This window comes from Nematostella vectensis, chromosome 6 (genome assembly GCF_932526225.1).
Source record: "Nematostella vectensis chromosome 6, jaNemVect1.1, whole genome shotgun sequence".
In the NCBI taxonomy this organism is placed as follows: Eukaryota; Metazoa; Cnidaria; class Anthozoa; order Actiniaria; family Edwardsiidae; genus Nematostella; species Nematostella vectensis.
The window spans coordinates 11,250,352-11,264,032 of record NC_064039.1 but is presented as its reverse complement, the minus strand read 5'-3'; the positions used below and the strand labels follow the sequence as shown (position 1 = coordinate 11,264,032).

At 43.6% G+C, this 13,681-nt stretch overlaps 1 protein-coding gene across 3 annotated transcripts; it reads left to right on the top strand.

Annotated features, from left to right (window-relative positions):
* The first annotated feature begins 32 nt into the window (after nucleotides 1–32).
* On the top strand, nucleotides 33–13,565 carry LOC5512003 (bromodomain-containing protein DDB_G0270170). Of its 3 annotated transcripts, XM_032381367.2 has the most exons (8): nucleotides 40–246; nucleotides 410–1,018; nucleotides 2,072–2,290; nucleotides 2,419–4,248; nucleotides 4,585–4,724; nucleotides 9,828–9,905; nucleotides 12,173–12,316; nucleotides 12,699–13,565. In XM_032381367.2, exons 2-8 carry the CDS (start codon nucleotides 421–423, stop codon nucleotides 12,822–12,824), a joined length of 3,135 nt encoding a protein of 1,044 aa, XP_032237258.1. In that variant the 5' UTR covers nucleotides 40–246; nucleotides 410–420; the 3' UTR covers nucleotides 12,825–13,565. The 3 variants fall into 3 exon arrangements, with proteins under 3 accessions (XP_048584619.1, XP_032237259.1, XP_032237258.1); XM_048728662.1 differs by lacking the exon at nucleotides 9,828–9,905 and having other exon boundaries at nucleotides 33–246; XM_032381368.2 differs by lacking the exon at nucleotides 2,072–2,290 and having other exon boundaries at nucleotides 35–246.
* Nucleotides 13,566–13,681: the final 116 nt, after the last annotated feature.

Sequence of the window (13,681 nt, the reverse complement as noted above, 5' to 3'; positions counted from 1 at the left end):
GTGTTTTCCCTTGACAACTTAGTGGGAACCCTGTGCTTTTAAAACCCCTGCCTGGATCTGGATCCCAATATTTTGAATTTAAGGTCACGTGATCGTCCGCGCGCCGCCATGATGGTCGTTATTTCAACAGTTTGTTTTTGATGTGTTTGAACGATGTTCGAGGAAAGTATGTTCTTGTCTTTTTTTTTTTTACGTGGTGTAATTAGCAACCGGTTAACAATAATTGCCTAAAAGCGGCTATTGAAGGTATGTAAGTTTAACAACACAATGGCACAGTGTCTATCGTATTAAATGTTTCTGTTGTTTCCAAACAATCATTTTATCTGCAATCTAAATGGTTAGATCCATGTAAAATTTCTTTTTAAAAAAGTTCATCACTTCAATAAAATTAAGTCGGATATTTTTACAGGCAATGAAAATATGTCTACCACAACTTCCACATCATCTTCTCTAAATCCTAAATGCCATGAGTACTGTCATGGAACGCCAGCAGTCTGCTATTGCCCCCAGTGTTGTGCCGTGTTCTGTGAATCCTGTTACAATTTGGAGCACCAAGGAAATGAGAGAAAACGTCGTCACGAAAAGCAGTCGAAACTACGTCCAATCTGCACTGAACATCGTCATCCTCTGGAATTCTTTGACTTCACAACTAGTAGAGCTCTCTGTGTCCTTTGTAAAAAGGCCCTCCAATCAGAAAGTCAAGTCGAATTAATAGAGACCATCGAAGAAGCAGTGCCAAAACTTAGAAAACTCCTCCAAGAAAAAGTAGCTTCGACAGAATCTTTGCTAGAAGATACTGGTCGTGTTACTGTAGAAGTAGAGAAAACAGCCCAAGAAGCTGTGAAAATAGCCTATAGGCAGATTGATAATGTGCTCGCTCAGTGTCGAAATGCATTGGAAAAAAGAGAAAAACAGGTTAAAGACAAAGTGCAGCTATGTAAAGACATCTTTCTAAACGATGAAGAAAACACCGCTCTAAAGAATAACAGAAGTGAACTGTCAAAAGCAGTAAAGGAAGGTAACATTGATATAGTGATAGTACGGGGGGGGGAGGGGGGTAGTTAAATGAAGCTTGGCAGAGGAATAGGGGGATCCCAGCAATCGTTTTCTCAAAAACTTTGTCTTTGTGGAGAGACAAAGACAAAATCTGTTTACGTAACGTAGAAATAAAAAAAAAGTTTGTACGAGCAAGATGCAGAAGAAGGGACAGTGTGAATTGAGATGCGTTTTCTTAGTGTATTTTCATGTTTAAATCGGGCCTTATAAACTTAGCCATATAAGTTTAGCTGGTTACTTTGGGGAGATCGAACATGAAAGAGATTTCATAACCTTTAACATTCTTTTCGTGCCAATTGTTCCTACAGACTAATACCACATTCACACCAGCACTTAAAACAGTTTAAAGGTGGTTTAATTAAACTGGTTTAAATCTCCATCTCCAAAGAGTGAACAGAACCAAGAACAGAACTGAATAGACTGTGCTGTACATGTTACTAAGTGATAATTTAGCTAGTAAGAATTCAACACATTGAGATACTTGGCAAGTTATAAGGCAAAGAAAAACCTTGTTTAACTAAACATGGTTTCGGTGTGAATGCAGCATAAGAACAAAACATTTAGGGTATTGAACAGTTTTTTGCTCTGGGTCATTATTTGAGCACTATCAGACCCAGGACATGTTTACAGCCATGCAAACCCCTCCTCACCCTTTTGGAAGGGCTGTAGAAGATTAAGAGCTATAAAACTATAGTAGCAAAAGCTTTCACCACCTCTTTGTATCGTTTAAGTTTATTTTGATTTAGTAAGATATAGATACATTATATTTGTAAGCTTATCAACCCTCAAAAACATTTTTTCTAGTCGTACTAATGAAACAATCTGAAGAATACACCTGTTTCCTCAAGTAATTATTCATTCATGCGCATTACCCATACATGTAATCATGCCTTCGTTTGATTCTTCCAAAAAGGGCCAAGACCATCAAAACTGTTCCTAATTATGTTGAAAAGTTTTGCTGTAGTGTTAATCCAACCGGAGTGCCTGACAGAATGGTATTGTATTTATCTTTTAGCCGAAGGTATTTTGCACAGTGATGATGCTAGAGCAATGGTTGTGCAATACAAGGAAACCTTAAGCAATTTGGACAACTTGACCTTCAAGGTTTCTCGAGGAGGCTTAAGAGCTGCAAGGGACCTTAAATTCACGGTGAAATACTGCCCAGCCGTATTGAACCGTATTCAAAATCTCATGATTATCGAGCCAACATTGAACGATTTTCCTGAGGCGGAAGGTATTATGTATACTAGAGGGTCTGTCTGTCTGTCTGTCTGTCTGTCTGTCTGTCTGTCTGTCTGTCTGTCTGTCTGTCTGTCTGTCCACTCACAGTAAAGTTATTAATGCATTTCATATATTTAACAGAGGGTGAAATTATGTACTCTGGCAAAGACTCTAGAGTCAGGTTCGTCATCGGAATCAAGCCCCCAACGGACACTAGGAGACCGAGCAACCACGACAAGGAAACGCAGAATAACAGGGAACAGGAAAATTGTGAACACGTATCATCGGAACAGCATGAGGGTGGACAAGGCGCTCCTGTATCACACTCAACAAGCGTGAAAGACGCCTACGACAAACAGCATGTGGAAGACGTTCGTCCTGCACCCACAGAGACAAGAGACTTGTCCGAAGTAGAAGTAATAGGTACAAAGCCATCGAGAGGATGCGAACAGCTTAATATGACGCAGGATAATAAAAATAAGGCAAGTGAGAAGCCACATAATGAGTCATTGAATGCTGGGCACGAAGAGTCAAACGATTTGAAAAGCTCACCACTAAAGCGCGGTGGTACCACTAAGAGGCCTGCCGTAGGGAACACTGTGCGCTTGCCAGTCAGGACATCCCCAGAGACTGTACCCAACCCTGCAGGACAAGGGAATGTCTTCTCAAACATCCAGAAGATGCTGGACAAAGGGGACCAGGCACACAGGACTGTTTCAACGATGGCTACACCTGTCGCAGGACAGCGTACACAATCAGGTTTCCGCGTTACAGGTTCAACAACAGAAGTATGTGCACGACCTTTTCCGACCACCACTAAGGCTGCAACTCCAGCTATACCTTCTTCTGTGAAGGGATCTCCCGGCCGAGCTATGACTACCTCGTTCGGACGAACACCGGAATTTTCCCAAGTAAGAGCACCCGGGAATACGCTCACTTTAAACGCAGCTGCATCAGGCTGCCCGCAAATAGTACGAGTACTCTTATCATCGGGTCCTAATGGTACAGGGCTAGCAGCCAGTTCGGTGTCTTCTGTCTTGACTTCTTCGACGGGAGTGCCAACGTTAATTAACCGTACCCCAACGGGCCTGCGAACGGTTACAAACGCTGCCCCAACAGGCCTGCAAACGGTTACAAACGCTATCCCAACAGGTCTGCGAACAGCATCAAATAATACCCAACCGAGCCTGAGAACGGTAACAGAAGGTTTCCTAAACAGACAGCAAACGACGAAAAAAAGCACTTTTACACTCCTGCGAAATAAAGCAAACGAAAGCCCAGAGCAAACGGTTACAAATGGGAAACAAACGGGATTAAGAACAACTACAAAAAGTACTCAAATTGGAATTCAAACTGTGGCACCATCGCATACACCACTAAAAAGTTCCGTTTCCGCCAAAAATTGTAATTTACCTAAGCAAGGACCTGTGACAGTCTCATCGAAGCCTGCCATAGCACTCACCACATTGGCTCCACAACGAACCCTATCGTCGCTGACTGGCCCACTCATTAAAACCACAGTGTCTCCAGCAAAAACGACGCTGAGCAACCCATCAAGCCCGCGACATATCGAGCAGTTTCCTAGCAGTTTCTACACGTCTGCGGAGGACATACTAGACATGCTGATCCATTCATCCCCTAAAGCCCCAAAAGGGTCGAAAGAGGCTTCGCTCCTGGACCAAACATTCATCGAAGACGCTATGCCACCTGTAGATGACAGCCCAGCGGTGTCTCCAGATACCCACCATGAGGTATGCAGGATGGCGTCACCAGACAAGACGACACGTAACTCAAAGAGTGCACGCGCTGCTGGTGGCGACTCAACAGCAGTCAAAAACGGTAAAGGAACTGTGCAAGCAACTGTGGCGTTAATGGATTGTCGCCATGGCAACAATCAATCAAGGGAAAAGAAAAGTCCACGAACGCCAAAGGAGAAGCTAAAAGTATCAAGCACACCAACTTCTCAAAGCGGTAAGCGCCTTCTGCTAGATGCAGTGCCTCAACCTTAGCTTACGCGGTGATGTGTTTTATGTTATTTTGTTTAAGCAAGAGAGTCACGAAAGGATTCGGAAGTACTTTTTGTTTGGCAGGGAATCCACTGAATTTCTTTACGAGCACTTGAAACCTCACACTTGTTTGGTGCTAATGAATTCATCAAACAAATTCGTTTCCCGCGAAGGGGTTGGCTTTACTCTCTCTATCCTCTCTTAATAAGAAACGTCTTTGCCCAGGGTAGCGTATCACTCAGTCAGGATAAAAAAAAAAACAATTTATGTGGCTAACGCGTATGTCAAATGTGTTTATCAGGAAGGAAACGTGGTCGCCAGAGGACTGAGTCAGACGATGTCTACAAGCCTCCCTGTGTGCTCCGCCCCAGGCTCCAGGAGGCGTCACCAGAGGGATGCAAGCGGTTCCGCAGGGGAGGAGAGCTGGACAGGGAAATTAACGTGAGTCGCAAATCATTCACAAACCTTTTGTTAGACCATAAATTTGATTTGTAAAAGGGAGTCGCTGACTTGATTTGTCTTCTTTAGATATTTAAGCTTGCTTGAATATTATGTTTTAATATTGTGATTTTGTGTCTGACCTGTCATATATTAAAGTAGCGACGTTAACCAATTAAAACAAAACGATTTTGCGATTATAGGGGAGCCCAACGCCTCATTGCATCCACCCCTAGCTACTGTGTAGAGATCATGTTACGCATCAAGAAGAGATTTTGAATGCTCTTCTTTTTGGTGTAAGAGGAGAGTGAGATGGGGCTGGTGAGAGAGATAATTAGGGCTGGTGAATGAGATAATAAGGGTTGGTGATTAAGTGAGATGATTAGGGTTGGCTAGTGAGTAAGATAATAAGGGTTTGGCAGTGATTGAGATAATTGAGCTGGCCAGTAAGTGAGATAAATAGTGTTGATGAGTGAGATAATAGGGGCTGGTGAGTGAGATAAATAGCGTTGGCGAGTGAGATAAATAGCGTTGGTGAGTGAGATAAATAGCGTTGGTGAGTGAGATAAATAGCGTTGGTGAGTGAGATAAATAGCGTTGGTGAGTGAGATAATTAGGGCTTGCCAGTGAATGGGATAATGAAGATTGGGAAGTGAGATAATTAGGGTTGGTGACGCCTAGTGCGCACTAGCAACATAACAACATAACGACATGGGCGTGCATGCTATGTTTAGCCCGACATAACCACATGGACCTAATTACATAAAAGAAAAAACATGCCGCGTTATGTCCATGTCGTTATGTCGAAAATAAGAGTGCGCGCGCCAATGTCGCTATGTCGCTAGTGTGCACTAAATATGAGTGAGATAATTAGGGTTGGTGAGTTTGATAATTGGGGCTGGTGAGTGAGATGATTAGTGTGGTGAGTAGATAGATAGATAGACAGACAGACAGACAGACAGACAGACAGACAGACAGACAGGCAGGCAGGCAGGCAGGCAGGCAGGCAGGCAGGCAGGCAGGCAGGCAGGCAGGCAGGCAGGCAGGTAGGTAGGCAGGTAGGTAAATTACAAGCTAAGCGCAACATTTACTAATTCAAAAAATACAAATATTTAAGTGACAAATTCAGAAAAACGTTTAGTGTGACATTTCTTAAATTTATGCGTCTGCTGGTGTCTTAACGAGTAATAGTTAGTTTTTCTCGATCTTCTATTATCTGCTATATGGTAAAGCGGGTTCTGGCGATTCAAGTTTTTCATGATGGCCTTACATGCAAGATGCCTACGGTCCTCTAGTGTCTGGAGGCCAGACAGCCGCAGAGCATCCTGGTATTGGCAACCAGGCATAATTATCTTAAGTGCTCTCCTCTGGATCTTTTCCAGGGCTTCATAGAGGTAACACGGAATATTTGAAAAAATGACTGAGGCATATTCAGTGACAGATCGGATTAGTGAGCAGTATACAGTGACCATATCTTCTACGGGTACACCACATTTCTTAAGTGTTCTTAAAGCGTATAATCGTCGGTTGGCTTTCTTGATTATATAGTCGCAGTGGACCCCCCATGACAGGTCCTCAGAAAGATAGACACCGAGTAGTTTAAATGACTTGACACGTTCAATGAGGATACCACCGGTGGTAATGGGGGGATACGTACAACTATTGTAATCAAGGAAGTCAATCGACATCGACTTACACTTAGCCGGGTTTAATTTCATGTTGTTACTGAAGGCGAAATCCTGAATGTCATTCACAATATATTTCATGTAAGATGGCGAGTTCCTTGGGATTATCTCCAGGACTGTCAAGTCATCTACATATTTGGCACGCGTTGCCCACTTAGAAACAAGGTCATTTACCATGATAGAAAAGAGAACAGGCCCTAATTTTGTACCCTGAGGAATTCCTCCATTAAGGTAGCGAACAACCGATGAAGCAGAGCCTATGCGAACTGATTGCGAACGGCCTTGGAGGAAAGCAGCAATCCACCTAACAAGACATGGGTGGAAATTTAAATTACTCAGTTTGCGAAGAAGAACGTGATGGTCAATCAGGTCGAACTACCATTGTCCAAAGCCTCTAGGGCTAGGTGAATAATATAGGCGATTGCGTGTTGGGTTGATTTCCCTGCAGCAGAAAACTGTTTGCAATCGAGTTCCTCATATACCCTTGGGAATGACCTTGCAAGCGTTAATCCCTCCATGACTTTTGCGAGCTGGTTAGTCAGCGAGATCGGCCGGATATCCTCATCAACCCTTTTGGGCGGCATCTGCTTTGGCAGGGGAGTCACCACCGCGCGCTTCATGGATGGAGGGAGTATACCTTGTCTCAAGGAGATATTATACATGTGCGCAACCAGCGGTGCGAGTTCAAACGCAAACACTTTCAACACTATGTTTGGAATGCCGTCGGGGCCTGGGGCTTTCTTGATTTTGGTGCTCCGCAGTGCAACATAAGCTTCGCGATCAGTCACATAAAGCTCGGGTGGTATTGACTGACAATCAACGTAAACATCGGACACGTCAGAGGGGGAGAGTGGACAGAAGCCCGCAGTTAGACCAATAAAGAAGTCGTTTATATTCTCACATAGCTGTGCGACAGTGGTAACATTGTCAGCATCAAGTAATTTCGAGTACAATCGACTCTCTTTTTCGGACACGCCCGCAAGGGACTTGATCTCTTTTCACCACCTCTCGACACATGTCTCTTTTAGATTTTTCACTTTGTTGTTGTAGAAAGCCCGCTTGGAGTTCTTGACCGTAAGAAGGACCTTGTTGCGGACTGACTTGAACAGGGGGGAGTCTTTCCCATATATCGCCAAGAATTTTTGTCGCTTGGCAATCAGTGCCTTGATTTTACTGGTCATCCAGGCTTTATCAGAGCTGTGTGCACCAAACAAAGTTCTGTGGAAACACTCAAACTTTTCACTGCACGAGTCAAGTGAGTAAATATGATCCCATTTGAACCTTGTTAACCATCCACCGAAGTCCCGGATGCAACTGTCCCTAGTATCACGCCGTGACAGGGCAACTTTCGTTGATGGCGAAGATGGAATTACAGGTGTAACGAGAACAGAGTAGTGATCACTGGACCCAATTTTTGGTAGCTGTATCGGGGATGAAAATAACTTCGGTGAGTTTGTCGGCGGGGCCTCAGCTGTAACCACAAACATTGAGATAATATCGAAGGATCCTCGAACTGTGGAAGTGCCTTGCACGGTATTGAAGAGTTAACAAACACAGCAAGGCCACCTCCTCGTGAATAGGAGTGGTCCTTTCGGAATACGATGTAGTCATTGATATTGATAGCCGAGTCAGGTATGTTACTAGTGAGCCACGATTCAGTTACGCAGACAACATCAGCTCTAATTTGCCGAGCGACGCATTCGAGCTCATCAACTTTATTATCCAAGGAGCGCACATTCGAGATAATCAAGGATGGAATGGACGCTCTATGTCTTAACGGGATGTGGCTATCAGGCGCTGGAGAGATGTTTACATCGTTATGCAAATTTAATGGTTCATTCGCGTTAGTTGGATTTGAATTTGAAGGAGCAAGGTTGGCACTCTTGCATTTGTCCCTAACCTCTTTACCAGCACGTTTACCCCTGTACTTGAAGATACCTTTCTCTTTTAGGGTCTTGAAAAATGAGCGGTCCGTCCATGCCGGTCTAAGTTTGAAAAGACAGTTCCTTGAATAATTTACTGGACGCGTTTGGCGGTTATGCAAATCAAGATGGCGATTCGAATTTCCAGCAATTTCATTCCTGTAGAGGACGGGACGAGAAACAAGGTCAGGACCAGGGTTTTTTAAGACATCAAGGAATACGGCGATGTCAAGAGGAGGATCGTGTCCAGGGATATAAAGCGATGTACTACCATGTTTTCCCAACTTGATCGCTGACAGTCTTGTCCTATAAAAGCTCACGCCGGCAAGACGAAGCTTAACACGGAGCTTGGTAGAAGGTATTCCCAGAATCTTGTTTGGAGGCCATAGAAACTGATCCACACCGCCAGGAGATGATAATCTGATAACATTAAGTGGACTAAGTCCGTAATAGAGGGCAAAGTATCCAAAAAGGGCGAGAGCAAAAACTCTCGTGGCCGCCATAACCGGCGCCTGCGCATTTATCTCATAGAGATAAGATAATTATAAGATAATTGGTGTTGGTGACTGAGAAAGTTAAGCCCAAACGAGGACACATGTTGCCGGAAACATGTTGTCCGCGCGCATGTTTCCTCGATGTTTCCGCCACGGAAACATTGTTGCGCGACACAAATTTTGTGTCCAAGATACAAAAAAATGTTGTGTCTTACGAATCTAGGAAATGTCTATGAGACATATCCAACAAAGAATATACGCATAGAGACAGAAAAAAGGAAGAATACGAGGGGATAGAGGAGATTTCCACCATTTTGTTTACAATATGCCAAGGTCAAAGGTATAACAGACAATGCGCAGGCGCCTGGCGCTGCAGAGAAAACATGTTTCCCGATGTTTCGTTACCGTTTGGTCGCCCTCGGAATCATTTAGGACACATGTTTTCCCAATGTTTCCGGCAACATGTGTCCTTGTTTGGCTAGGGACTGGGTGGGTGGTGAATGAGCTAATAAGGGCCTTTGAGTAAGTGAGATAATTAGGGTTGGCGAGTAAGAAAATTAGGGCTGGTGAGTAAGATAATTAGGGATGGTGAATGAGATAATTAAGGCAGGTGAGTGAGATAATTAGGGTTGGTGATTAAAATAATTGAGGCTGGTGAGTGAAATAATTGGGGCTGGTGAGTGAGATAATTGGGGCTGGTGAATGAGATAGTTAGGGCTGGTGAGTGAGATAATTAGGGTTGGTAAGATAATTAGGGCTGGTGAATGAGATAATTGGGGCTGGTGAGTGAGATAATTGGGGCTGGTGAATGAGATAATTGAGGCGAGCAAGTTAGATAATTAGGGCTGGTGAGTTAGACAATTGGTGCTGGTGATTGAGATAATTAGGGCTGATAAGTAAGATGATTAGGGCTGAACAAGGATTATAAGGTGGCTATCTTATACGTTAATACAGGTTTTTTTACAACTAGTAAGCTATAATATTTTAAAAATCTCACTTTAACAGAAATGTGATAAGATTTTGACAGAACTCTGGGCACATGAAGATAGCTGGGCATTTGTCCGACCAGTTGACCGCAAACAGGTAGAAAACAAGAGAGCAATAACATCGTTAGAGTTGATATAATTCATCATCACTACCATCCTTTGGCCCATCTGCTTCAAAATTGCCCGCACAATGTCTTTCACACCCTCCCAATCTCTCTCCACACCCTCACAATCTCTCTCCACACCCTCACAATCTCTCCACACCCTCACAATTTCTCTCCACACCCTCACAATCTCTATCCACACCCTTACAATCTCTCTCCACACCCTCACAATCTCTCTCCATACCCTCACAATCTTTCACCACACCGTCACAATCTCTCTCCACACCGTCAAAATCTCTCTCCACACCCTCACAATCTTTCTCCACACCCTCCCAATCTCTCTCCACACCCTAACAATCTCTCTCCACACCCTCACAATCTCTCCACACCCTAACAATCTCTCTCCACACCCTCACAATCTCTCTCCACACCCTCACAATCTTTCTCCACACCCTCACAATCTCTCTCCACGCCCTCACAATCTTTCCACACCCTAACAATCTCTCTCCACACCCTAACAATCTCTCTCCACACCCTCACAATCTCTCTCCACACCCTCACAATCTCTCTCCACACCCTCACAATCTTTTTCCACACCCGCACAATCTCTCCACACCCTAACAATCTCTCTCCACAACCTAACAATCTCTCTCCACACCCTCACGATCTCTCTCCACACCCTCACAATCTTTCTCCACACCCTCCCAATCTCTCTTCACACCCTCACAATCTCTCCATACCCTAACAATCTCTCTCCACACCCTAACAATCTTTTTCCACACCCTCACAATCTCTCTCCACACCCTCACAATCTCTCTTCACACCTTCCAAATGTCTCTCCACACTCCACAATCTCTCTCCACACCCTCACAATCTTTCTCCACACCCTCCCAACCTCTCTCCACATCCTAACAATTTCTCTCCACACCCTAACAATCTCTCCACACCCTCACAATCTCTCTCCACACTCCACAATCTCTCTCCACACCCTCCCAATCTCTCTCCACACCCTCCCAATCTCTCTCCACACCCTCCCAATCTCTCTCCACACCCTCCCAATCTCTCTCCACACCCTCCCAATCTCTCTCCACACCCTAACAATCTCTCTCCACACCCTAACAATCTCTTTCCACACCCTCACAATCTCTCTCCACACCCTCACAATCTCTCATCACACCTTCCAAATGTCTCTCCACGCTCCACAATCTCTCTCCACACCCTCACAATCTCTCTTCACACCCTCACAATCTTTCCACACCCTAACAATCTCTCTCCACACCCTAACAATCTCTCTCCACACCCTCACAATCTGTCTCCACACCCTAACAATCTCTCTCCACACCCTCCCAATCTCTCTTCACACCCTTACAATCTCTCCATACCCTAACAATCTCTCTCCACACCCTAACAATCTCTTTCCACACCCTCACAATCTCTCTCCACACCCTCACAATCTCTCTTCACACCCTATCAATCTCTCTCCACACCCTCACAATCTCTCTCCACACCCTAACAATCTCTCTTCACACCTTCCCAATGTCTCTCCACACTCCACAATCTCTCTCCACACCCTCCCAATCTCTCTCCACACCCTCCCAATCTCTCTCCACACCCTCCCAATCTCTCTCCACACCCTCCCAATCTCTCTCCACACCATCACAATCTCTCTCCACACCCTCACAATCTTTCACCACACCGTCACAATCTCTCTTCACACCCTCACAATCTCTCTCCACACCATCACAATCTCTCTCCACACCCTCACAATCTCTCTCCACACCCTCACAATCTTTCTGCACACCCTCACATTCTTTCTCCACACTCCACAATCTCTCTCCACACCCTCCTAATCTTTCTCCACACCCTCCCAATCTCTCTCCACACCCTCACAATCTCTCCACACCCTAACAATCTCTCTCCACACCCTAACAATCTCTCTCCACACCCTCACAATCTCTCTCCACACCCCCACAATCCCTCTTCACACTTTCCCAATGTCTCTCCACACTCCACAATCTCTCTCCACACCCTATCAATCTCTCTCCACACCCTCACAATTTCTCTTCACACCTTCCCAATGTCTCCCCACACTGCACAATCTCTCTCCACACCCTCCCAATCTCTCTCCACGCCCTCCCAATCTCTCTCCACACCCTCCCAATCTCTCTCCACACCCTCCCAATCTCTCTCCACACATCCTTGTGTTTGCTTATCCTGGTATATGTTGTTGTTTTTGTGATGACCATCATTGTGTTTACAGTGCCCTGAGTACTACAAGCAGATTGCCAACCCGATGGATCTATCCATAGTGAAGGAGAAGCTACATTCGTATCAGTACCACTCCGTCGTCGAGTTCGTGCGTGACATGAATTTGATCTTCTCCAACTGCAAAGACTTTAACAAGGTCAGCCTCTGCCCACCCCACCCCACCCCCCACCCCCAGCCCAGCCCACGCATACACACACAGTCACTCCCAACTACTTTATTTCTAGCAACAAATCACCAAGCAGAAATATCGGATCAAGCACATAAGGACTTTTAAAGAGATTTAGGCGTTTATGATCGGAGATTCAGTCCAAATACCGTACAATTTTGAAAAAAACTTTTACTTCTCAAAGGGCTTTCGGCTGGGGACATATTCAAAAAGGATGAAAGCATTATTTTCGAAAATATCTTTTCGTTTCAGAGAACGTTGGACGTATGTTAAGGAGAAGTTATTTTAGGGGTTGTTACGATATTTTTGCAGTTTTAACAGCAAAATTAACACCATCGTTTCATTTTTGTAGCCGGGTTCCACGATTCTCGAAGAGGGGTTACGTCTTGAGGAGCTCTTCAAGCAGTTGCTATATGATAACTTTCCCGGAATAGAAGAGGTCATTCAGAGTGAAGAGTTGATGGAGTCAAGCTTGTGAACGATGGCTTTGAACTCCCCCCCCTCCCCCCCCCCTCTCCGCTCTAGCACAGGGATCTCGTTGATTTTTTATGCTTTCCAAAATTTCCCAATTGGTATGGACCCCAGTAACTGTTCATTTATTATTTAAAATCTAAAACCATTTGAAAAATAATTTTAAAGAATACCCGCTTGTTTGGTTATTTTTTTTTTCACATGAACATAAGGATTATGACAGTTTTGTCCTAAGAGGCTAAGCCAAAGAAATTTTTCATAATAAGAATTCTCACTCAACCTTTCATGCAGTAAAGAGTTTCCTCTAGAATTCTATTTTACTCCTTATTATTTCTAAATTCATGTATTTGGTAAACTGCTTTCCGTATATGAAATGAACTTATATTATCTTTTCAAAAGATATATTAAAATATTTGAAACGTTTTTATGAAATTCAGGATATTTGCAAGCTATATTATTGTATGAATTGAAAAACAAAACAAAATCAAAATATTCATTTTTTTAAATAAAATACATGATATGAGCAAGCATATCTTTTTCCCAAGTAACTAATATTGTATAAATTGAAAAACAAAACAAAAAAATATTCAAATATTCAAAACCCTTTATAAAATACAGGATATGAACAAGCAATATTTTTTCAAAGAAACTATTAATGTATAGATTGAAACACAAAATATGTATTAAAGTACTTAAAGTTATATATGAAATACAGGATATAAACAAGCAATATCGATTGAAAACAAAATCTCTTTTTTTCTTTTTAATTGTTCACTTGCTGTCGATATTGTTACCATCAGGTATTCATGAGTTTTATATAAGTATTTCCTTCGAACAAATTGAAAGGAAAACGTACGAAAGAAA

Bases quoted from the DNA above. Each gene is read 5' to 3' on its own strand.
- LOC5512003 (XM_032381367.2), top strand. From the start codon at position 421: ATGTCTACCACAACTTCCACATCATCTTCTCTAAATCCTAAATGCCAT. The intron at 9,906-12,172 runs GTAGAAAACAAG...TTGTGTTTACAG, and splicing joins GACCAGTTGACCGCAAACAG to TGCCCTGAGTACTACAAGCA. The intron at 12,317-12,698 runs GTCAGCCTCTGC...TCATTTTTGTAG, and splicing joins ACTGCAAAGACTTTAACAAG to CCGGGTTCCACGATTCTCGA.